At 41.5% G+C, this 26245-nt stretch overlaps 1 protein-coding gene across 2 annotated transcripts; it reads left to right on the top strand.

The window, feature by feature from the left end:
• The first annotated feature begins 851 nt into the window (after window positions 1-851).
• On the top strand, window positions 852-25529 carry mapkap1 (MAPK associated protein 1). 2 transcript variants are annotated; one of them, XM_034096046.1, is made up of 12 exons: window positions 852-1011; window positions 4677-5160; window positions 9466-9558; window positions 12389-12537; window positions 13506-13678; window positions 15031-15207; window positions 16880-16989; window positions 17766-17873; window positions 19851-19991; window positions 20569-20706; window positions 21006-21103; window positions 24922-25529. In XM_034096046.1, exons 2-12 carry the CDS (start codon window positions 4878-4880, stop codon window positions 25042-25044), a joined length of 1593 nt encoding a protein of 530 aa, XP_033951937.1. In that variant the 5' UTR covers window positions 852-1011; window positions 4677-4877; the 3' UTR covers window positions 25045-25529. The 2 variants fall into 2 exon arrangements, with proteins under 2 accessions (XP_033951937.1, XP_033951938.1); XM_034096047.2 differs by lacking the exon at window positions 852-1011 and adding an exon at window positions 1018-1144.
• Window positions 25530-26245: the final 716 nt, after the last annotated feature.

The following is a 26245-nucleotide window of genomic DNA, read 5'->3' as shown; positions in this document are numbered from 1 at the left end:
GGTAAATACTTGTGTATGCTGCTCTTGCTCTTTTGCACCTTTTGCATATCATGTATTTTTTTTGTGCTATGTTTGTAAAATGTAATTTTCTTAAATGTTTTATGTGAGGGACTGCGGATGGAAATGAGCTCAAAGCTAAATCTGGCACTGTTACGCTTGACACATTTGAAGTTGTAAGTGTTCATTACATTGTCCCTGCTAAATAAACTATGAAATAAATAAATAAGACAATGCAGCAGTCCATAAACAGTTGAATGTGTACCAGGCTTCTCCATTGAATAAAGTAGAATATAGAGAGAAATCACCCTCTTCAGTAAATAAGGAAGGAAACCCCCACGACTTCTTACGGTGACGTCCCTTTCGAAAACAGCAAGCGAGATATACTATGATATTTTCTTTACTGCATCATTTTTAATAATGTAAAAACAAAACAAACAAAGGCTATGACACCACTGTTGTGCAACAAAACGTATATGCTATTATTATTATTATTATTATTATTATTATTAATATTATTATTACTACTAGGTGCTACTTCTTGGGTTGTCCATTCCAACGAGGATATACATATTATGTCTTTCAGTGTCTCTTATTATGTCTTTCAGTGTCTCTGTATGTAGCACCACTTATACCAAAGCAAATGTGTGAACCTACTTGGTAAATAAAATTGATTCTGTACATTTTACGTCATTTTAAACACTATGTGAATGCCTGTTTTTATCTAAAAGTGTGATATATTTTTTGTTTACTCCGATCTTTCAACTGTGATTCACACTCCCGTCCAGTAGGTGGCGCTGATGCACCTCTAAGCTGTTTTTCAAACGCCTTTAAGATAAGAAATGGAACCGGAAGTGGTTGCAACTGCTCGGCTGGTCTGAGCATAGCAGTTGTGTTATGATTTCTCTTAATGCGTTATTACTAATGGATGGAGGCCTTTTTACATATGAAGTACGCATGGATAAACGGGGCTGTGTGGACTTTTCTTCCCTTTGTCGGATGTGACTTCTAAAGGTGGGATAAACTAACTGACAGCTCCTCTGGGAGGCTATGATAGCAGCTAACCAGACAGAGCTAGCATAGTGTTAGCATAAACAAGCTAACTCGATACAACCGATGTCAAGTGCCCTGAAATTCGTCATTAAAGGTAATAATAATAAGCTTTATGTGTGTAGAACATACACCAGTTGCAGCTCAAAGTGCTTTTACAAGGCACATATCACAATTAAAATCTCAACAAGAGTTTGACATTATGCCAGACGTTAACACCTATTATCATATGCAGCAAAACAACATGATATAACAGTGTAACACTTTACACAGCAGGTAAAAGGTATGATAATAAAAGTCAAAACCTATAAAATACCCAAAACAATTCAGTATGAATACCACGTATATAAATTGACCTGACGAGAGTCGTGTCAAATGATCATTTAATCATTTAACATAATCATATATTTACTTCCTTTGAGTGCCTTTTACTCTGTTCAATTGTATTTGTATTTATGTGAAACATAGACAATGTACATGTCGGAAGGGTAAAAGGTGGATTTGCAAATGGATGAGGACTGGAACGTGTTATGGTTTAATGGTGGGAATGTTTAGATAATGTCTAAGATAATAAATGGGTAGGATTACTGCTTTCTTTCTTCTATGATGGGACTGTTAGTTGTCTGCAGAACCTCTGTATCCTCTTGTGGCTCTGTTTTAGGTATATTTGGACTATCTTTATTACTTTTTAAATATAACAAACTTGGTTATGAATAGTTTATCAGTTTCTCTTAAGGGAAGTCATATTTCCACCACAACTAGCTAATGAGTAGGAGTTTTAAGTTAGCCAGTTAGCATGGTTCAGGCTGCTAAACACAAAAGCCACATTAGCTAACGCCAAACAAGTTAAGCAGCACTATTTAAATCCGGATGTTGTGTTAAAGGTGTTTAAGTGTATTACTATGCATGATTATAAAAAAATAAAAAACCACACCTACTCACAGAAGCTAACCGTGAAATTGCCATCATTTTGGAAAAAGGCTTTTCTCAAGTGACAAAGCAAACTTGACACATTTGACATCCGACTGCGATTAGCTTAGCATTAGCTACAGTTAGCACCAGTCCAAGAAGCTTTTTGTACTTCCGTTCACTGGCCTCTTACAAAATGGGAACTAATAGATATGAATGTGACAGTATGTTGCTTGTCACCAGTGGTGGGAAGTAACTAAGTACATTTACTCAAGTACTGTACTTAAGTACACTTTTGAGATACTTGTAGTTTACTTGAGTATTTCCATGTCTTGCTACTTTGTACTTCTACTCCACTACAGCTCAGAGGTAAATGGTGTACTTTTACTCCACTACATGTATTTAATACCTTTAATTACTCTACAGATGTGGATGAATGATGTGAAATATAATCAAGTGTTAAATCAGACTTTAGTTCCACCTGGAGTAAATCCACCAGCTACCCTGCAGTCTACAAAGCCATTCAGACTAGCTGCACCTCCACCAGCTACCCTGCAGTCTACAAAGTCATTCAAACTAGCTGCACCTTCACCAGCTTTGAGAACACTTTCATGATCAATCATTATAAAACATATCATATATATTATTCTGAAATGGACCAATCTGCACAACGACTACTTTTACTGTCGCTACTTTCACTATATTTTGATGAGAATACTTTTACTTGAGTAACATTTTGAATGCAGGACTTTCACTGTAACAGAGTATTCTTCCTACACTCTGGTACTTCTACTTTTACTCAAGAACAAGATCTGAGTATTTCTACTTTTACTCAAGTACAAGATCTGAGTACTTCTACTTTTACTCAAGTACAAGATCTGAGTACTTCTACTTTTACTCAAGTACAAGATCTGAGTACTTCTACTTTTACTCAAGTACACAATCTGAGTACTTCTATTTTTACTCAAGTACACAATCTGAGTACTTCTACTTTTACTCAAGCACAAGATCTGAGTACTTCTCCCACCTCTGCTTGTCAGTAGGTGTTTCTTGTATGCTTACGTTAGATAAAGGTCTAGCATTTAACATGCTAACTAAAGTATTTGAAGCAGGCTAATATATGACCAAGGGACAGGATTGTTTTGCCCTTGCTCGCAGCTTTTGTTTCTGTGTTGAAATCACCAACAGCTTCTTGTTCACAGTGTAAATACTCAGGATAGTCATTTGTTTACTGGGCAATAAAAAAGTCGAAAAATGTCTCGCACCCAGTGGAAGGACTCATTGACAATAACAAGTTCATCCTGTGTTTTACTTCTCGTAAGCAACACAGAACTACTGTATGCTTTTTAAAAGGGCTGTCAAAGTGTTTTAAAATGTGAGGCTATGTATTATACAATTTTATATCCAAGAAGACAATCCTTTAGCGTTTCACTGTGTTGTAGTGACGGGAGTTGCGAGTGGAAAAAAAAAGGATGATACAATCAAAGCAACAGAATTCGTTTATGGACTGCATTTTGTATAGGTTTGTTGTAAACTTTCTGATTATGGCCGAGTGGCTGCAACATGTGTTTCCTACTTTGACGTGTTGACGGGTGAATCAGGGGTTTACCTGTAAGCCCTTCAGTAAATGTCCAACCTGCTCTTCACGCAGCCCTTTGTAAGCCTTTAACCAACGCATCTGTTAAAAAGTTAGCCTCCTGGTGTAACCCTGGTGACCTCACTACAACATCATCAGATTTCGTTGTTGTTCAGATTTAATGAAGCTACTCACGAGCCACAGAATTATCCGTACCATTTTCAAGTACAATCAGAGGTGCACCGTTAACAGAAAATCGTCTTAAATGTGTGAACATTTTCAGACCTCATTATATGATCCAGGGATGTTGGAACTGAACCCATAGTGTCATTTCGAGTCAATCTATGAGTGTGTACAACATGTTGTCCAAACGGTTTTCGGATCCAAATGACCCCGGGCAGAATGAAAAGCTTTCCTTTATAGAAAGGAGGAGGCATGATATTGTTGTGTAGGATTATGAAAAAGAGTTCAACAGTGAATTAAATGAAATGGTTGTCAAGAAAGAGAGAAGGAAACCCGACTCCTTTCTCACATCTGGACAGGAGGGCTCAGATTTGTACAGAAATGACTCCAAAATCAAAGTGATTGTTGAATGAAATAGTCCTACATCAGGGGTGTCAAACTCAATTTCATCGTGGGCCACATTAGAATTATGGTTGCACTCAAAGGGCCGGTGGTAACTTCAAGACTATATAAATATACATAGATAAATATATATAAAATAATGTATTATTTTACAATATTTCCTCTGCATTGGATTATTATCGAGGGTAATAACTTCATAATTAACTACGTCTGAAAGCAGAAGTCTAGGGCAAATAATTGCAAGTCTCTTCTCACAAAATGAGATGCATTGTGGGACATGTAGTTTATGGGCAACGTGCTCCTGTAAAGCGGCACGTAACCTTATAATAAACTGATTATATTCTTTGCAAGCTCTTGTGGGCCACATCAAATGAAGTGGCGGGCCGGATTTGGCCCCCGGGCCTTGAGTTTGACACCCCTGTCCTACATGCTTGGAACACTGTTGCGCTCCATCAATAAACATCTGAGCGTGCATCCTATAGCCTGATTAATATCATTACACTATAAAAAATAAAATTGCCACCTGCACAATGTAACCGTGTTATTTCACTCCAATCAGGTACTGGCACTTTTCCTGCCTTGAGGCCGAGTGAATAATCGAGGAGAGGAGATGGAAAAGATGACTGCTCTCCACTTGTCATCGGTTACGACTTCAAGACTCTCCGTGAGGGACTGAAAGGAACAGAAAGCTATCCTCTGGAAGACAGGGCGAGACACAGAGAAGCATCCACAGCGACCAACCACTTGAAGCGCAGAGGAGATGGCTTTCCTGGACAACCCGGCCATCATCCTGGCGCACATCAGACAGTCCCATGTGACCAGTGACGACACAGGCATGTGTGAGATGGTGCTGATAGACCAGGATGTGGATCTGGAGAAGTGCCAACTGGCTGTGGTGCCGGGAACCAGCTGTGGGTCAACAGGGTCCGAATCACTGAGCGAGGGGGGGAGCAGCGTGACGGAAAACCACGGCTGTGACCTCTCTCAGTCCATGGACATCACCTCCAGCTGGGACTTTGGCATCCGCCGGCGCTCTAACACGGGTAAGATCATCCGACTGAGGCTGGCAAGGCAAGGTTATTTATATAGCACCTTTCAACACAAGGCAATTCAAAGTGCTTTACAAACATGAAAGACATTCAGAGGATTGAGAAACATTATAAAAGGGCATTTAAAAACACTCATTTCAAAGCAAAGATAATGGAGTGCCGCAGTGACGCGTCCTAAAACCAGGAAGTAAACTCCTTCCGGTTCCTTCGACAAAAACGCAATGCAATCTCTCCGTAGGATGTTGGAAAATAGCTGGAACTAAGGTCTGTGGTTGAGACACATTTAAGAGACGGATCACGTTTTGTTCAGCCGGATAATCTCCACATGTCTATCCTACTTTTATCATTTTCTAATCATAAATCTAGTCGCCAGAAGCAAAATGCTAACGTTATGCTATAAAGGAGCTACAGCAGGGTCGCTGCTTCAACGCCACGCCGACTTCAGATCCAGATTCAAACTACAGATTCTAAATGGAACGAGTTGAAGTGTTTGTATGAACACTTTGCAGGAGGCAGGGACTTGCTTTCAAGCTGAACAGAAACTAACTTAGCGGAGTGTTTACGTGTTCGGTGTCATGACGTACAACGGCCTCGACAACTTCTGTAGTCCTATTCAGCCACTTGGTAACAACCATCGTTTTTCAGACACGTAAACTCTTCAGGAATCACCAGCGCGGTCTCTGCTGATGGATTTACTGTCGTAGAACAAAACGTGATCCGTCTCTTCAATGTGTCTCAACCACAGACCTTAGTTCCAGCCAGTTCCCAACATCCTAAGGAGAGATCCCGTTGCTTCTTGGCGAAGGAACCGGAAGTGGTAAAATGCTAACTTACTTCCGGGTTTGAGGACGCGTCACTGCGGCTCTCAGAACATGAATAACAAAGGTACACACATCTGACATGCTTAGCTCTGACGCTCAGTCATTGCTAACTTTTTAGCAGAAATAGTTTTCTTTGACCTCACTTTCTTTCTCCTTTCTTTTTTAACTCGTCCTTAAGTGTTTCACGCTAAACGAACGCCCCTTTGGAAACATCTAATCCGACCCCATGGTACCTTTTAGTATCGCCGAAACTATTCCTCTTTTTTAAAATGCACATTAGTTAAGTTTACCTTGTCTTTCCAGGAGGTGTTTTGGTCAGCAGGGCAGGCTCTCTGTCTCGCACCCCCCGCACCCCCTCCCCCCCCCCCCGTAATCACCACAGGGGCAGAAAGCCTGCTCTGCTCGTCTTTGTTTGAGGGTGTTTGTGTGTCTAATCTGGGCCAGTGGTTTAGTGAGGTCAAATTGTGTGCTAATGAAGGTTGTGGAAGCACAAGGGGAACGCATGGGGTGAGATGGCAGGTCACCGCGTGGATTACATGAATCGCTATGAGGTGAGTCGCACAGATCACGTGATAAATGACATCCAATGCAACGTACAACAACACGCAATAAACCATCATGATTTAAACTACGGACAACCAGAGAAGTGCAGATGTATTCACTTCAAACAAGCAAAACAATTGTAAGTTTGGGTCATACGTTATTAGTTAAACTCTTAAAGGTGGGGTCGGTCATTTTGGAGAAACCAGCTCGAGTGCGCTAGACTTTGAAAATACTCAACCGGAAATAATCTTCCACTTCCTCACAGAGCCCCGCCTCCAACACACACAAACGCGCACATGACCAATGAGGCACGAGATGAGTGTGTGCCCCGATGGAAGGCTGACAGGCAGGTAGGCCGTCCAGTTACTTTAGCCGGGTCGAAGCAGATGATTGGTCGTGCTTTTTACAGCACCACGGCTTCCACGGATGATGTGTTTTTATGTATTTATTGTCAAAGCACTTCAGATATTCATTGCTATCGGGATGTTAAGAGCATTCCATGGAATATAACAAGTGTTTCTGAAATGAATGACATCCCCCACCTTTAAGTGATACCTTTGACCGGTGGGTTTTCATTTTGTGATGGAAGATGTGTTCTCTGCTTTCCTGATATCAGTGTGTGGCTCGTTCCTCCATGTTGGAGCCCGGATAGCAATTCAAAACCCTTTTGATGCGAGTATATCAAGCAGTCAAAGACACATAGGTATTCCTTATTATGCCATCAAGTAGACAATCACTGCATATTTCTCTAAACTGGACACAGGGTCGACACCATTGGTAATTGGTCACTCCGGCATCACCTGACGTACAACTCCTTTAGTCGAGGCGTGCGATGACTTACGAGCAAAGAACCCTGAACAGTTTCCTCCAACAACGCTTACATTGCTTCTAGGTAGTGATATGAAAATGTCCTCGATTTCAACATGTGATTGGAGCTCTTGGTCCTCTTGTGCTTGTCCAAAACTATTAAACAATCACTTTTTATTTACCTAATATCAGAAATTATCATTTTGGACATCCTACAAGTACGACACCTTCTGTCCTTTGACCGTGAAGGCCAAGTTCTAAGCTTTTGACCTGTTTTAGAAAAAGACGTTTGCTAAGCAGCTAATCTCTCTCAGTCAGATGTGTCATCACAGGGGAATAGGGGTGGGCGATATTGAAAAATATATTATCACGATATTTTTCAAGCAGTATCACGATAGACGATATATATCACGATATTTTTTCATGTCGGTTATTATGGTTATTTTTCAAGTTACTTAACAGTACAAGCACCTACAAGGTAACAGAAACTAAAACGAAAAGGAGTAACAGACCAAAGTAGCATTTCAAGCTGGTTTTATTTCTGAAATGAACAATTCAACATTTTGATATGGCTTCAAGGCACAGTTTCTCAGTATAAAAATGAACTTTCTGAGGTAGCACGAGCAGTGAACATCAATAAACATGAAAAGGAGGGTAAAACACAACTAAGTAAAACATAAAACATCAATGAGGAAAAGTCAGTGCCAAACAATTAAAATGTAAACTTTAGACTTGAAGTGCAATAAAAGACTTTAGCATAACTGAAGTATCTATCACGCTAGATACGATATCTCTGAAAAAGCATATCGTGGAGACCTAATATCGTCACGACGATATATATCGTCATATCGCCCACCCCTACAGGGGAATATTCTGTGTGGCTTCTATGAGAGCTAATTGCTGCTTTTATCACAGTTTCTTGGTTGCGAGACTCGAGCTTTGGGCGGGTTTATCTGCATTGGTTATCTTCTCAAGTCCAAGAGGACTTTCTCAGTTCTGGTAATAACTTCAACCGGATATCTGTCTCGTATAAAGTGTTCCCCAAGGTTCAGTTTTAAGTCATTTTGAAGGTGACTCTTATCTCCTAATGTATCAAATCTCCTCAATACTTCATGGTTACAAGTCCAACTAATTGCTGCTGTCTTCTTTTAACCAAGTGCTCCAAAGGGTTTAATGAAACATCAGGTTTCTTTTTAAAACTGGCTTTCCATCCAAATCAGAATCCATTTCACTATGACTGGTATCGTGATCAGGGCTTCAGAGCTTCTGCAGTGTGACGTCCTCAGTTTTGGGTCTGTTGGCGGTTCGATACAGGTAGGGCAGTGGTTCTCAAACTTTTTTCAATCATGTACCCCCTTTAAAAAGATTCAGCCACGCAGGAGCTCCAACAAGCCGTTTAGGACAGAGAGTGAATACACACACTATACAGAGATGCTGTTTGAGAAACCAATGTGAGTTTGGAAAATTGCACAATTTAAATCTATTCTAGTAGACCTAAGTTTTAGTCCAGGGGTGTCGAACTCATTTTAGTTCAAGGGCCTTATGTTTGATTGGTTTAATCATTTGGTTAATCCGCCCTTAAATGATTTAGCTTTTTGAGTTGGGGTGTGTGGGTGTTAAAAAAAAAAAAAAAAAGTGAGTTTGAATTAAATCAAAAGCGTGCATGTGTGAAGCTACATCCAGCTGTTATGAGAGGGTGAATCTGGTTTTGGGGCGAGAGGGAGTCCAAAGGCAGACGGCACGTCTCTTTTTGGCTCTCTTGAGCCGTGTACTTTGGTGGAGTGCTGGTTCTGGGTTGTGGGTTGAAATCCTCTGAGACCTGAGATACTGACCTGTGGTGGATCTCATCAGGACACCAGCAAGATAACCGCGAGAAACCCGGGGCTGCTGGTAAGATACGAGGGGTGAACTAATAACATTAACAACATGATAGCTCTTCTCTGTGTGTGTACTGTACATATGTGTGTGTGTGATGGAAAATATCACATGACAGATGGCCTTCTTTCCTATCGCTGCTGTATATGCACTATTAAAGATATGCATTTAAAGCGAAGTACAGTGTATTTTAATGGTGTGTGTGTGAAGAGTTTTAAAGGTGTGACTTTTAAATGTATTTTTTCCTTTGCAGCCCAAAGACTCGAAAGGTTAAGGAAGGAGCGGCAGAACCAAATCAAATGTAAAAACGTTCAGTGGAAGGAGAGGTCCCACGCCTCCCAATCAGGTAAAGCTACACATATCATGTATTTAAAATAACAAAGCTGTACCTAATTTGGTGTGTTGGGAGACAATTCATGGGATTTTCTGACACAAAGTCGAGGATAAAATAGTGGGAAACATATTTTCAGCGTCTGCAAATTATATATAGTTTTTTGGATAACATTAGCGTGAAAAAAAATAATACAATGAATAAAAAAGCAATCGTTCGTAAGTGGCTGCAAGACAATCCTCCTACAGTCGGCCATTGGATTGAAATCATTAGAGAAATTAATGAGATGGAGAGACTGACATTTTTGTTAAGAGTAAGGAACAACTTGTGTTCTGGAAGTTGATCTAAAAGGTGAACATATATCTCAAAATGATTGTGAATATGCCCTCACTCAAAAACCCTATTTCTATTAACCTTGATTATTTGTGAACACGAAACTCTTTGCATTTACTATGTGTCCATAATCCATCCATCCATCTTCTCCCGCTTATCCGTGGTCGGGTCTCGGGGGTATCAGTTCCAGCAGAGAGCCCCAAACTTCCTTTCCCCTCATCAACCAGCTCTGACTGGGGGGTCCCAAGGCGCTCCCAGGCCAGCGAAGAGATATAATCCCTCCACCTGGTCCTAGGTCTACCCCTCGGTCTCTTCCCAGCTGGACGTGCCTGGAACACCTCCCTAGGGAGGCGCCCAGGTGGCATCCTAACTAGGTGCCCAAACCACCTCAACTGGCTCCTTTCGACGCGAAGGAGGATCGGCTCAACTCCCAGTCCCTCCCTGATGACCGAACTTCTCACCTTATCCCTAAGGGAGACACCAGCCACCTGGCGGAGAAAGCCCATCTCGGCTGCTTGTATCCGCGATCTCGTTCTTTCGGTCATGACCCATCCTTCATGACCGTAGGTGAGGGTAGGAACGGAAATGGCCCGGTAGACAGAGAGCTTTGCCTTCTGGCTCAGCTCCCTTTTCGTCACAACGGTGCGGTAAAGCGACTGCAGTACCGCTCCCGCTGCTCTGGCCCATCTCACGCTCCATTGTTCCCTCACTCGAGAACAAGACCCCGAGATACTTGAACTCCTTCACTTGGGGAAAGGACCCATTCCCTATGTGTCCATAATACACAGGAATATTTCTGGTAACTCAGGGCTATTCAATTGGCGCCCCGGGGTGATATTTACTGGCCCTTTGAGTATAATGTTAAAAAGTAATCACATTTTTCAAAGATATATATTTATTTTTTTGGGCCAGAGCGCCTTTATTCCAGAGAGGCTGTTACATTGAGAGATGGAGGGGAAGACATTGCCTGAAAACTTCGGCGGGCTCGGGTTTCGAACCCACCTACTAGCTACTGTAGTGACAACTCCTGTCATTGATTGCATCTCTGCGTGAATGATTAGATAATCTCACCTAACTGAAATGAAATTATGTTGATGGTTGAATTAGCTTCACATGTCGGCCTACTGAGTTCTGAACTTGCCATTTAGATCTAGAAAGGCCTTGGGGCTATGTTGTTTGATTTAATTAAACACAATATATGCACTGGATCTGAAGCTCTTAATATGATCATATGTCAAGCCATCTTTTTCCCGGCTCCTTGCTTTGGATCATTTTCATCAACCGGCCCCATTCCAAACTAATTGAATATCCCTGCTCTAGACTCTAGATCAGTGCTTCTCAAACTTTTTTCAGTAATACCCCCTTTGAAACATTTTCTCAGCCGAGTTCCCCCCCGACCGACCCCGAACATCTTTTATAGAAAAAGCCTATATACATAATTACAATATAGTGATGTTCCATCAGTGCGTGATTTATTAACTCCTTCATGCATGCATTACAACAAACAAAGGAGTTTTTCAATTGAAGTAATATATGTTTAACAAACCAATGAACAAAATGATATATTATGAAAAACTATAAAATACAATACACACATTTGACATGTTTATATGAAATATTTTATATAAAATTGTGTTTTCTATTTCATTTATTGTACTAAGATTATTTTTGTAATCATGCATGGTATCTTTTTAATGAAACTTTTTTAAATCTCACATACCCCCTGCAGTATCCCAACGTACCCCTAGGGGTCCGCGTACCCCCATTTGAGAATCACTGCTCTAGAGCACATACTGTCTGGCAACAATGTTATTGTCCTCTGCTGTTATTGTACTCAGACTTATTGTCTGTAAAAGCTCAATAAGTGGGGAAAAAACTGACAATTACTGTAACGCAACAACGAAACCTGCAGCTGTGAAGTGAAGTGTGAAGCTGACAATTGAGCGGCCCAGACCAAGCAAGGACGCATAAGCAGAACGTCCAAAATACAACCCGGTGTGGGCATTTATTACGTCATAAACATGACACACCATCAATCTGCTGCCCACGTGAACACAGCCACCAGCCACCAGCAGGATCTCACACACACTCCCTCACACAGAAAAACCCCAGAGCCTAAATGCACAACCCAATCAACCCAACAGGACACAGGTGAGGGGGGAGGAGACAACACAGGCACCAGGTGCACACAGTCAACGGCAACAGACATGGGGAACGGGGAACACATTTAAAAATAAAATACAATACACACTACATCAATAAATAGTATAAATTGTATAAAAATGCCCGAAGCCGTCGGTTCACAGTGACGAAGTTACCTTAGTCACATGAAGGAGTTTCAACTTAATGTTAAATAAAGGATGCTGCACTTTCTTCCACCACTTTTGTAGTTTTGATAACAAGATGACATCTGGACATGTCTCTGCAGTTAGAAGACAGTCGCCACTATAATCAATGTATTTGAAAATAACCCAAGCGTGTGCTGCATGTTGTCTCTCATGTTTCTGTCCAGTGGAGGATCTGGGGTCGCTGTTTGAGAAGCGAGATTTTAAAGACCGGCCGCGGTTGACGGGCACCAAATCCACTCTGTCTCTGCGTCTGGAGCAGTGTCCCCAGCAGCTCAACAACCCCTTCAATGAATACTCCAAATTCGATGGCAAGGTGAGGCTTTCCACATTTTCTTCCTGATCATTTGCCTTAGCTAGTATCTAATTAAAACGTTTGTATGCTGTAATCGTCTAGTTGCCAGCTCCTAGAGTCCTGTTGTGATCCTGGGAATGTGCAGTACACCATAGTTTTATGTTAGAAATGTAGAGTATGGGTCCCCAGCTCATAGAAACTGCCCGATGCTAACTTGCATACGTTGTGTTAATTAGCATTCCCATTATAGCCTGTGGACAATAGTTAAAAATGGCTTGGCCGATTCGGACAATTTTGGACAGGTTTTGGGGATAATTGAGGATGCTGAGTCCATGTCTGACATTTTCAGGATCAAAGATGGCAGTTTTAATGAGGAAAGTGGCCATATTTGTACTCTCTGTGGGCTTTTAGGAGTAAGCCTATGCTAATGGTCTTGTTTCAGGATGTTAAATAAAGAAATTAAAGTAAACAAATATTAAAACAAGACCAAACGGTTAACAGAAAATATCCGACACGGCTCTCACTCATCTTTGTCCACAACTCCGACATACAACAGGTGCAGTAACACGTGACAATAACCAGAAAGGATCCAAAACAAATGCGTGCGGTCTAAACACAAATGAAAACAATGAAAACACTGAACACAGGCCAACTAATGATGTTGGTAAAAACGCAGCAGTGCGGCAGACTGACCCTTGAAGAAAGCTCCCATATATACCTATTTGTTTTACCTTGTGTGAATCCTGTTTTTCACTCTGACCCGGTTGCTGCTATAAACGCCTGAATTTCTCCACGGGGATAAATGAAGTTCCATTTTATTACATTACATTGGATTTAGCTTTTATCCAAAGCGACTTACAATAAGTGCACTCGACCAAGAAGATATTTTCTTATCTTATCTATAGTGCATGATAACGTGTAGCTTAGCATTCGCTGTGTATGTTTCTCTCATCATGGATTTCCCTCTGCTTGTCTTCTCACCTCTTCAGGGCCACATTGGCACAACGGCTACCAAGAAGATAGACGTCTACCTCTCAATGCAGCTGGCCCAGGAGAAGCTGCATCCCATGACAGTGGTGACCATCGCTAACGCCCGCGTCCACGACCTCATCGGCCTCATCTGCTGGCAGTACACGAGCGAGGGACGAGAACCCAAACTCAAGTGAGTGCTAACCAGAGAGGGCAAAAGTCCACACATCCTTTACTCAAGTAGAAGTACAGATACTCGTGTTTACAAATACTCTGGTGAAAGTAGAAGTACTGACTAAACTTCTTTACTCAAGTCAAAGTAAAGAGGCTTTGAAGTGTACTTCAGTAAAAAGTACCCATAGCTAGCAGCTGTTTTAAAGAGTACCTGACCTCCCTTTATATCAATAGAACAATAATGTCATTGTTAGCTAATGAATGTTTCCATGGTGATCAACGGCAACATGACAACGTTTCCATTGGTCCCTCTTCTTTAGAGAAGACCAGGTACAAGAAGTAGAAAGTACAGGTATTTGTGTTCAACATGTGAGAAGTAGAAAGTACAGGTATTTGAGTTCAACATGTAAGAAGTAGAAAGTACAGGTATTTGTGTTCAAAGTGTAAGAAGTAGAAAGTACAGGTATTTGAGTTCAAAGTGTAAGAAGTAGAAAGTACAGGTATTTGAGTTCAACATGTAAGAAGTAGAAAGTACAGGTATTTGTGTTCAACATGTGAGAAGTAGAAAGTACAGGTATTTGAGTTCAACATGTAAGAAGTAGAAAGTACAGGTATTTGAGTTCAACATGTGAGAAGTAGAAAGTACAGGTATTTGAGTTCAACATGTAAGAAGTAGAAAGTACAGGTATTTGAGTTCAACATGTAAGAAGTAGAAAGTACAGGTATTTGTGTTCAAAGTGTAAGAAGTAGAAAGTACAGGTATTTGAGTTCAACATGTGAGAAGTAGAAAGTACAGGTATTTGTGTTCAACATGTAAGAAGTAGAAAGTACAGGTATTTGTGTTCAACATGTAAGAAGTAGAAAGTACAGGTATTTGAGTTCAACATGTAAGAAGTAGAAAGTACAGGTATTTGAGTTCAACATGTGAGAAGTAGAAAGTACAGGTATTTGAGTTCAACATGTAAGAAGTAGAAAGTACAGGTATTTGAGTTCAACATGTAAGAAGTAGAAAGTACAGGTATTTGTGTTCAAAGTGTAAGAAGTAGAAAGTACAGGTATTTGAGTTCAACATGTGAGAAGTAGAAAGTACAGGTATTTGTGTTCAACATGTAAGAAGTAGAAAGTACAGGTATTTGTGTTCAACATGTAAGAAGTAGAAAGTACAGGTATTTGTGTTCAACATGTAAGAAGTAGAAAGTACAGGTAAAAAGTAGTCCTGATAAGTAAAGTACTGATACCAGAAAGATGTACTTGAGTACAGTAACAAAGTATTTGTACTCCACTACTTCACACATTTGGTGCGAACACATTTTAACACGGGACGTTTCACCGAGCGTGAGTTTCTCTTACACTCTGCCTCTCTGTGCTCAGTGACAATGTGACGGCTTACTGCCTGCACATCGCTGAGGATGATGGCGAGGTGGACACCGACTTCCCTCCGCTCGACTCCAACGAACCAATTCACAAGTTTGGATTCAGCACGCTGGCCTTGGTGGAGAAATACTCGTCGCCTGGCCTCGCTTCCAGGGAGTCACTGTTTGTCAGAATGTAAGTAAGAAAGACCGCCACCAGCAGTAAGTGTGAATATGTAAATGTCCTCAATGTATATCAAGGAATATAGCTTAATAATAATAGATTACATTTATTATAGCTTCTTTCCAGGGACCCAATCAGAATCAGGTTTATTACCAGGTAAGTTTACACGTTCGAGGAATTTGACTTCATGTCATAGTGCGTACATAAAAAATAACCTATATTAGAAATAATAAAAAATATAGTAAAATATTGCAGAATTTACATTTAAAATTCGACACTGATATTTAAAAAAAGGATGCTTTGGTGTGTTTATCTGTGTTATTGTGCTGGAGGAGCCTGTAGCTATGTTCATATGACAAAAAAGAACCTTGAACAAACAAACAAGTTGGGGAAATAATAAAGTAAAGAAATTAAATAAATAGCAGTGGGAGTTGAAGCAGGGGGACTGGGTTAGGGGTCAAAGGCCATGGTGAACAGGTGAGTTTACTATTATTATTATTATTAAGGTATATAGCTTCCATGATCACCATGTCGAACCTTCTTATTGCTGAACCGAACGCAAGGGTTTCCTTCTGTCATTTTTAATATTTGTAGTCATGTTGCTTGGATGGAAAAACATTTGGAGAGATAAACGTCTATGTTTTGTGTTAAACATTTTCATGTGTTTTCGACTAGGGCTGCAACAAACGACTAATTTGATAATCGATTAATCTATCGATTAATGAAACGATTAATCGATTATTCGGATCGTTTTAACGGTTTTAACGGTACTACTACTTTTATACTGCTTATCGATCCGGTCCTTTAACGGTACTCTTATCGGTTCTTTTGGATAAAAAAAACAAGGTAAACAAATTGTGAAAAAAACTAACATTGCTTTTTATTTAAATTAAATACATAATATTTCACATCAAAAGAAACCCATGTTTGTATAATGTAGTTAACTCCGTGTGTTGCTGCTAGCATACATAACGTACCTGACGTGGAGACGTTACTCGTGGACGGGGCTACGGAGCTGCTAGAGAGACAGTGGAACCCGGTGCATTCCTCCGTCTGGATCTGGAGCACTTTTGATAAATGTTTAGACAAAGTGTGTGTGTGTGTGTGTGTGTGTGTGTGTGTGTGTGTGTGTGTGTGTGTGTGTGTGTGGTGTGTGATGTGTGTGTGTTGTGTGTGTGTGTGTGTGTGTGTGTGTGTGTTGTGTGTGTGTGTGTGTGTGTGTGTGTGTGTGTGTGTGTGTGTGTGTGTGTGTGTGTGTGTGTGTGTGTGTGTGTGGTGTGTTGTGTGTGTGTGTGTGTGTGTGTGTGTGTGTGTGTGTGTGTGTGTGTGTGTGTGTGTGTGTGTGTGTGTGTGTGTGTGTGTGTGTGTGTGTGTGTGTGTGTGTGTGTGTGTGTGTGTGTGTGTGTGTGTGTGTGTACTGTAGCAGCCGGGTGTGTGTGTGTTGCATGTATGTACTGTAGCAGCCGGGTGTGTGTTGCATGTATGTAGTAGTCCTCTCCGCTTGTACTTCTAGACATTGTTTTTATTTCCATATGAAATGTTTTCAGTAGTGAAAGAGAAGAACGAGTCTCCAGGCGAACGGAAGAAGCCAGATGTCTTTGTTGTTCTATCTCGGGTGTTTATTGTATGTCTGAATCATTCAAATGAAGCTGGAGAAGCCTTCTAACCTTTCTCTCTATTACAGAAATGCTGCTCATGGTTTCTCCTTAATCCCCCTGGACAGTCTGAAGGTCACCATGAAGGACATTCTCCAGAAAGCACTTAAGAAGAGGAAAGGCTCACAGATAGGCTCAGGTGAAAACACTTCGTCATTTACCTCCCCCACTCTTTAGATAGAGAGATAGAAAGATAGATAGAGAGAAATAGAGAGATAAGGAGAGAGAGAGATGGATGGAGAGAAATAGGGAGAGAGATGGATGGATGGATAGATAGATAGAGAGAGAGAGATAGGGCGAGAGAGAGATAGATGGATGGATGGATAGAGAGAGATAGGGGAGAGAGAGAGAGATGGATGGATAGGGAGAGAGAGAGAGATAGGGGGAGAGAGAGAGAGAGATGGATGGATGGATGGATGGATGGAGAGAGAGATAGATAGATAGATGGATGGATGGATAGAGAGAGAGAGAGCTGGATGGATGGATGGATGGATGGATAGAGATAGGGAGAGAGATGGATGGATAGATAAATAGATAGAGAGATAGGGAGAGAGATAGATGGATGGATGGGATAGATGGAGGGTAGATAGATAGAGATAGGGAGAGAGATGGATGGAGAGAGAGAGAGAGAGAGAGATAGATGGATGGATGGATAGAGAGAGAGAGATAGGGAGAGAGAGATGGATAGATAGATAGAGAGAGAGAGAGATAGGGAGAGAGAGAGATGGATAGATAGAGAGAGAGAGATAGGGAGAGAGAGAGATATATAGATGGATGGATAGATAGATAGACACTTTATTTATCCCAATGTAATTTGTAAGTTTGGTTGTCTCACATCCAGCACGACAGGAAATGAATTTTGATTTAAATGTAGAAAACGCTAAGCTATGATCTGACTCCATCACGGTCCAACAGGTCCCATGTATCGCCTGGAGAAGCAGACGGAGCCGAATGTGTCCGTAGATCTGGACGCGACGCTGGAGAGCCAGAGCACCCTGGAGTTCTGCCTGGTCAGAGAGAACAGTGAGTAACACCAGGACATCAACACCTAAACTGCCTCTCAATGAATAACCCCACCGCAGCTTCTCTGCACCTCTGACCTGACGGTGTTCAGGCAGCATTTCACATCGTGGGATAGTTTGGAGTAGACTAGAAGAATACTTTAGTTTTTTACTCAAAAGGGAGATCATACTTTTCTCAATTTTTAACAAAAAATATATTTAATAATCCATGTTGTCATGTCATGCATACAGCACTAACAAAATTACTATTGGCTACTAGTAAAGGACACAAGTCTTGTCCACTCTTTGAAGATAATGAGAACTAATACACAGTAAACCTGTATTCAGATGTAGCCTGTGCTTTTACAATGTTTGATCCAGGATGTTTAAACTCAACCGTGTAGATTTCTTAGTCATACTCAAAAGAAGTGCTTTAGTTAGGGCTTTATGGGTAAGGTACATTTTAAATATATAAATGACATAAAGCAGCTATTTTTGGTACCTCCTAGACGAGGGGTGGGGAACCTTTTTCCTCTCAATGGCCATTTCAATGTTTTCAACATCCTCCGAGGGCCGTACAAATTATTGACCTCTGCTTAAAAATACTAAAATCACAGCCCATTCATTTGGCCTTTCTTTCATGCAGTGCAAAGAAAAAGCAACCTCGTAATCCAGATATCTCACCATGACTCGCGCATGCATGCAGAAAGATATGGGACACAAGATGTGTGCAAATGTATTTAGTTTCCTATGTGAACATGATTTAAGTGGGGGGGGGACCTAACCTAACCTCCTCTAGGGGGGTCCGGGGGTCTCGGGGCATGCTCCCCTGGGATTTTATTTTTTTAAATGTTGAAGTTAAAAGCATCAATCTGGTGCACTTTGAGAGCAACATGAAGAGATCTATGGAAACATCTCTCAACATCCATATGAAACAGAACTGGAAGCAGATTTTCTTTTTCTTTATGGATATTTGACAAATCACTCTCCTTTCAAACTGTATTCTTGTTTATTAATAACAACTTTTTTTACTGTCATATAGTATTTTATACCTGTTTACTTTATTCTCTTATTTGTTTTATAACTACAATGATCATATAAAGATGTGCCTTTACCTCACTGGTAGTAGAAAAAGCTTCTTATATTTGTTAGCATAGCTAGCTAACCAGATGCTAATGACTGTCTGATCAGTGTGACAGATGAACAGATCGCCACTGGGCTTTCAACTAAAGACACAGACACGCAGAAACTGCAGCATGTGTACGGCTCCTTATGGCTACTGCAATTTGTGAAGTGCCGGAGCGGGGTTCCGGTGCTCTCCGTCAGCACTGCACCTCTGTCAGACGAGACATATACCACGTGACGTTAGGCTCGTGTTGTGTTCAAGGACCCTGACCTTGGCCAGGAAAAACAGGCACTCACTTGTTTAATTTTTTTTGCGTTCTAGATTTCTTTAATTTTTTTCTTTTTGCGTGTGTTTATAAATTACCTCGAGGACCGTACCAAATGGTCTCACTAGAATGATGCGTTTGTTATCTTCATCGTGTTTACAGCATGTCTTCAGTGTCTCTCTCCTGCAGGCCCTTATCAGATGTATATTTGTGTAAAAGGTCTGTTTATAGCAAGCATTGAGGTCGTTTTTAAGGACCTCGCAGTGGTTACAGTGAGTGTGTTTGTAATGCAAGATAAACACTTCAATATGAGAGTTTATTTGGTCGGCCGGACAGTGTAAACACGTCCTGCATTTTATTCAGCATTTCTTTCACCACATTTTATTCTGAAATAGATTTATTTACATAAATAACCTTGCTGTGTTTGTCTGTTATTGTATCATCCACTTGTTATTTGTTGATGCGGCACATAAGCAACATGTATTTATCTAATCTCTCCACATCTCCATGACAACACAGAAGAATCATTTTGTATTCATTGTGCAGCTGTACTTCTCCATCATGGGTTAAAATAAGTGGTTTTTGAATGATTTCCCTTCTGTCTCCAGGCTCCAGAGGGGAGGAGAGCTCAGAGGAAGACCCTCCTAATGACAACTCCAATGTGCAGGACATGCTGAGCAGCCACCACTACAAGTCCTTCAAGATCAGCATGATCCACAAGCTGCGCTTCACCACGGATGTCCAGCTAGGTGCGTACTGCTCTCTGAAGGCTGGAGCACTCTTTTTGATACATGACGCATAACCGTATAAGTAAAGTGCACTGGCCTTTTGAGTTATAGCTCAATGCTAAGCTAGTTTGGTCAACTTTGAGGTGGGGATAACCGGTTATTTAATCAAAATCACGGACCGTGTTCAAATCAATATCGCAATGACTCTAAATAATAATTATCACGCCACCAAACACACATTCAAACTAAAGGCACCAGCCTGTTTTGAGAGTGAGATAGATAGAGATAGAGAGATATAGAGAGAGAGAGAGATGGAGAGAGATGGAGAGAGATGGAGAGAGGGAGAGGGAGAGGGAGAGAGAGGGAGAGAGAGGGAGAGAGAGAGAGGGAGAGAGAGAGAGAGAGAGAATGCAAATGATGTCGGGCAGGCGGCAAATTAGCTTTGTGTGTGATCTTCAAGGTCATTGGTTGTACATAAGATAAGTTTAAAATGATAAATCTAAGGGGCTAATTTTTGTTAAATGGTAGAAAATAGACGAGGTTAGGATTGTGAGGCACTGTTGTTATCATGTGTTTGATATATTCTGTGTTTCTTCAGGCATTTCAGGAGAGAAAGTGGAGATCGATCCCGTCACCAATCAGAAGGCCAGCACTAAGTTCTGGATCCGTCAGAAACCCATCTCTATCGACTCGGACCACCTCTGTGCCTGTGACCTCGTGGAGGAGAGAAGCCCCAGTGAGTGCAGCTGAACGAGCTGGATACGATATCGTTATTGATCACGGCCTTTCACTTCTCCACACATGTTCTCAACACATCCAGCAGGGACTGGTTTTACACTCAGACAGGTTGTGAGGACACATTCTACAAACTATAACCAACAAGAGTTTAACCAGCAGTTGGCATTCTGATCGCCTGCTTCCCATTTCCATTATCTTCTCAGAACGTGGTGCAGGAATGAGTCCACGACACGAGTTAGCATTTCACCACTTCTTGTTCTTTTGTCTCAAAGTCAACGTTTTTTCTCTGTCTTACAGGTCATGCAATATTTAAATTCACTTATCTGAGCAACCACGACTACAAGCCGCTCTACTTCGAGTCTGATGCTGCTACTGTCAATGAAATAGTTCTACGGGTGAGTTCTTAAGATGACTCTTATTTTTGTGTCGAATGAGCTGTTCCAGATTACCTTTGAAAAGCACAGCTATCAATTTAACACTCATCACCAGTGGCGGCGCCAGGGTATGGCTGGGGTAGGCTACAGCCATACCAAGAAATGGCTTATCCCCACCATGAACAATGATGTTAAAGTAAGCAAAATAAAGTCCGCCAACTCGCGGAGTAAATTGCACAGACAGCAGTTAGTCAGATTGATTTCAGTAGCCACTTGTCTGGAAATACCGAAGACGAGAAACGGTTTTGAAAACTTTTGCCACGTAGTGATCGTCTTCTCAAAAGAACATCTTTGATAATGTCTTCTGGCCAATCAGAATCAAGATAACGGCGTGGTGTTGTTGCAGGAAGTCCCGACGGAGAATACTTTTGCTGTAGTACATCTCTATACGTCGATACAAGATTACGTAATGAAATAAGACCCCACGGTTTGATGATAGGTGTGTGGGCTGTCTTTCATGTTGACACACAGAACAATGGGGGCAATCCACCCTTATCCACAATGTAAATAATTCACAGCTTCTTCCCTCTCCTCTCTGTGAGGAGCAGCAGGTTCAGCTTTCAGAACAAAGTAACGAAAAACTAAAATGGCATTCATTTTTTAAAATATGTCGTGTAGTGATAGATGTATTTATTTGTCTTCTCAAGAGAGTACCAGAATGTGTATTTTATGTTAGTATTTAAAAAAAATCTCCTGGGGCAGAATCCCCCCAGACCCCCTGCAGGCGTTGGGTTTTCAGCATCAACTCTTTCAGCTGTGGGGAAATTGCAGGATTGGCTCCAGGTCGCCCTTTTTATTTACTACAAGACAAATGTGCCTTTTTATTTCATACAGTTCCATTTGGATTGAGACAGGGAAATAATCTAAACCTCACGCGTGGCGTTTCACTGTCAAGGGGGGCGATATAGCGTGTATGTAATTACATTGCAAATACTGACTTGAGCCCCACCGCTGTATGGGTTAGCCCTACCAGAGATTACCCAACAAAAACACTCTGGCGCCGCCACTGCTCATCACCTACTCTACAGAGCTTTAGAGCAAGTCTCAGTCTGGAGCCACACGGTAACGAGAACGAAAACAAACCGAATTCGATATCAAAAAAGTCTTCCGTCCAAACGCAATAGGCACCAGAAACATGTCCCTTCACACGAGACCGCTCGACCCGCTGGAGACGCTGTAGTACATATGCCGGGCCTGTAAGTGGCGCTGTACTTCTGCCACAAAATACACCAATATGATGGAGAACTGTAGCGGAGACGACCCGTATCGTCTCCGTGTGGCTAGGGCATCAGCTTCTTCTTTTGATTTCACATTTGTGTTTTGGTTCAGTCTAACTCATCAGTGACCGTTCAAATGGCAGACAGCTGTGTTCAGTAAAAAAACTCAGATTAACCCACTTTGCGTTGCTTGGCAACTGTATTCTTGAGATATCACAAATCACCCATAAGTAATTATAGAGTTAAATCCTATTTATTTGTATTTGCATACGTTAATATGTTTAAACTGAAGACATTATACATATTTTGACATTAAACTTTCCTTCTCAGGTATAATTTGAGTTGTTATTCGGTCACATATCTCTCATTGGGTTAGGTAGTTCTCTCTGGTCTAATAATATAGACATGCAGATCTGTCTGCCCAGCACTGATAAGAGTGAAGACTGGTACACCGCTCTCTGGTATGTGATGTCAAGTAGACCGTGTAGAGGAACCTTCTGTGCAGCAGCAATGCAGTGGCAGTCACCGACTCAGGAAGGAGACACGGGAAGAGCAGGAGCTTTGATGTCAAACACTGATGGTTTATTTGGAGCTTCGGACGGAGGATTCACGTCACAAGTCCAAGAGCCAGAGGTTCTGACTAGGGCTGCACGTTTTTGGGAAAAAATCTAATTGCGATTTTTCTGACAAATATTGCGATTGCGATTCGAATTGCGATATTTATTTTTAAGCGACCCAACGGAAGTTTATTGTAAAATGTGGCCATAACTGTGTTTAGGAAGGTCGTATCAACATACTCTTGTCTCTAGCGCCCCGCAGCCCGAGCTACGAGTGAAAGAACTAAACTTACATGAAACTTCCGTTGGGTTGCTTTAAAGTCAAGCTTCAGTTAAAGATTCACCCTGTAATAGAAACACGTGATGGAGCATCACTAACCTGACTCAGATGGTTTGTTTCACCAAACTATCTAGGAAGCCATTTGGAAAGGGCAGGCACTTTCAAAAGCACTTGGCAGGTGATTGGATCAATCTGTCTATCACCTTCTATCATGGGCCACTTCTGATTGATTAACAATGGCTGGTACATGTGGAGCACAGCACTTCTGATTGGTTAACAATGGCTGGTACATGTGGAGCCCAGCACTTCTGATTGGTTAACAATGGCTGGTACATGTGGAGCCCAGCACTTCTGATTGGTGTGGATGACTGACACACAAGAAGAAAAAAATAAAAATGTAAAAAAAAGTTTAAAAAAATCGCAGGCTTTGCGATTTGATAATCGCATCATCTCGAATCGCGATTTCGATTTAAAATCGATTAATCGTTCAGCCCTAGTTCTGACTTCACGGTAGAGTTGCCACGTCAATTCTGGAGCGCCTCTCTCTCGTTCGCCCATTTAACTGGTTTCACAGAGTAATCAACGTATTTGAGAAGATAGCCTAAACAGTTGGGAACAGTGAGTTACTTGCGTCTGACACTTATGGCCTCGAAGATTTCACACCTTGGAGTCCACAAACACCGAGAAGGAAGCGTCCCAGTGTTCCCACAACAACAGACCATTCTGTGACCTCGGGTCGCCCGGTCACAGAATGGGAACAACAACATCATGGCTGAAGCAGCCTATGTCCTTAAAGGGGATAACAGACGTGGTCCTGTACGTCATATCTAGGAGTCGAGGACAATTATTTCCCTAACGGATAGGAAGTCGGAGACATTGATGAGTCTTGCTAAGTTTGTTTTGACTATGATTGAAATGACTTTTGACCAGATTTAGAGTGGCTGTGATGAGAAGAGATGGACTCGCAATGTGACTGCACAGTGCACACTTTAATTGAATTGTTCATCTTCTGTTACTCTTTGGCCAATCCTTTCAATTAATACCTTTTGTAAGACATCAGATCCAAAGTTCCAGAATCTTCGTTTTGTTTCCAGTCATTACTCCAAAAAACGAAATCGCTAAAATATATCTAGATATGCGCTGACATGCACAGGTCAATGTTCGTTACAAACAATAATGGCAACTCCTAAAGAGGTTAGCAGAGAAGCTGCAATAGTGGCAGTGGCTCAGTCAGTAGGGGCGCCGGTTCAAGTCCCCGACCAGACCTAAAAATGGACTGCTACTTGGAGAGGTCCCAGTTCACCTCCTGCCCTGCCGTGGTGCCCTTGAGCAAGGCACCGGACACCCCCCTTCCCCCCTCACTCCCATTGCTCCTCGTGCGCTGTACAATAGCTGCCCACTGCTCCTAGTGCTAGACTCCTGGTGCTAGCATGGGTTCAAAGCAGAGGCCAAATGTCACTGTGTGCATGTGTGACCATTAAAGAGGGGTTCATCCCTCCCAATTTCATTCTATTCTAAAATCAGGACAGTATTTCTTTAACTCACTTAGTACTTAGTAATGGTGTTTGAATTGGGGCCGTTCATCAGCAGCTGTAATCAGTGTGGGCCAGTCCGATCACAGGGTCGTGTGTGTGGCTGATTGAGGTCATTTTGATGATGTAATAACGTCTCTGTTGTTTCAGTGAATTTTTGGTCTTTTTTTTTTTACCAACCGTTTCTTTTTAGGTGAACTATATCCTGGAGTCCCGGGCCAGCACGTCTCGGGCTGATTACTTCGCCCAGAAACAAAGGAAACTCAGCCGCCGGACCAGCTTCAGCTTCCAGAAGGAGAAGAAGTCCGGCCAGTAGAAGGACGAGAAATGCTTAGCAACATAGACTGATGCTATAAAAATAAAATGAAATAGTAAATGCAAAAACGAGGCCTGTCTCTACACAGACAGCATTAGGCTACACGCAGCAAAGTGAAGACTGATAGGTGGAGTCGGAGTACGCGTCTCTGCTTCAGATGAACTGGTTGGAGGTCTCTGAAACTCCATGGGTGAAGACGGGCAACGAGCAAAAAGAAATGATGGAAAGAACCAGAGAATTGTTGGACAGAGTTTTGGCTGCCATGTCGCCGTCAGCTCTTGTTCTTTAACTGCCTTTTGAACATCGGCTGCCTCCCCAGGGATGGCTTTGTACACCCAACAAACAAAACCGAGCTACATGCTAAACCTTTGAGTCTGTCCTGCATCTGTAACAGACCATTTTACATGACAACGTGAAAGGAAACCTTCACATGTACTGTACATAGACATTTTACATGCAACAAATGAAAAAGAAATTGAAATGAAGACGTCTTGTTTGTTTCTTTTTTAAATAAGGTCAATCCCTTCTTCCTTGAATCCTTAACAATATGTCCACAGTTCCCCCAGCTAAAGGCTAAGGTCGGACCCAGCACCGTGTGTTTCATTGGAATGGCATTTTTTTAGTTTGTTTAGTTATAGTCCTATAATGGGTTATATTAAGGACAACATACAGGTTCGTAGCTTACATGAATACAGAGCACACTTGTATTTAATATAATCCAACATGTAAGGTCAATACTGAAACACTGAAGACCTTAAAACTAGATGTTTGACTCGGAGCCTCTCCAGGAGATTTGCCCTCGAGCTCACATAAGGGTGCAAACCACTCGTCTCATGTTATATCCTAACGTGATTAAGGGGTGCTCTTGTTAAGTTTGCAAATCATGTAATTACCACTAACGTATTGCTGTACAGTGACTGCAGTCTTTGGGCTCCTGGCGAGGGGGACATCTTTTCCTAATCGTTCATATAAAAAAATAGCCCTACATTCATGTATTTTTATGTTTCACCAACAATTTTATTAAGAAACCCCCAAGACCAGTGGTTGAAGGTAACTTAGTACATTTACTCTACTGTACTTAAGCACCATACTGAGGTACTTTTACTTCACCGGAGTAATTTCCCATGATGTTACTTTACTACATTTTCAAGGCATTTTTTAAACTTTTTATTCCACTACATTTATTTTACAATTCTGTTTA

This window comes from Pseudochaenichthys georgianus, chromosome 12, assembly GCF_902827115.2.
Source record: "Pseudochaenichthys georgianus chromosome 12, fPseGeo1.2, whole genome shotgun sequence".
Classification (NCBI taxonomy): domain Eukaryota; kingdom Metazoa; phylum Chordata; class Actinopteri; order Perciformes; family Channichthyidae; genus Pseudochaenichthys; species Pseudochaenichthys georgianus.
This window is presented reverse-complemented; position numbering and strand designations above follow the sequence as displayed.

Coding starts and splice junctions, on each gene's coding strand:
- mapkap1 (XM_034096046.1), top strand. CDS start 4,878: ATGGCTTTCCTGGACAACCCGGCCATCATCCTGGCGCACATCAGACAG. Junction 9,559..12,388: donor GTCCCACGCCTCCCAATCAG/GTAAAGCTACAC, acceptor GTTTCTGTCCAG/TGGAGGATCTGGGGTCGCTG. Junction 19,992..20,568: donor CACCACGGATGTCCAGCTAG/GTGCGTACTGCT, acceptor GTGTTTCTTCAG/GCATTTCAGGAGAGAAAGTG.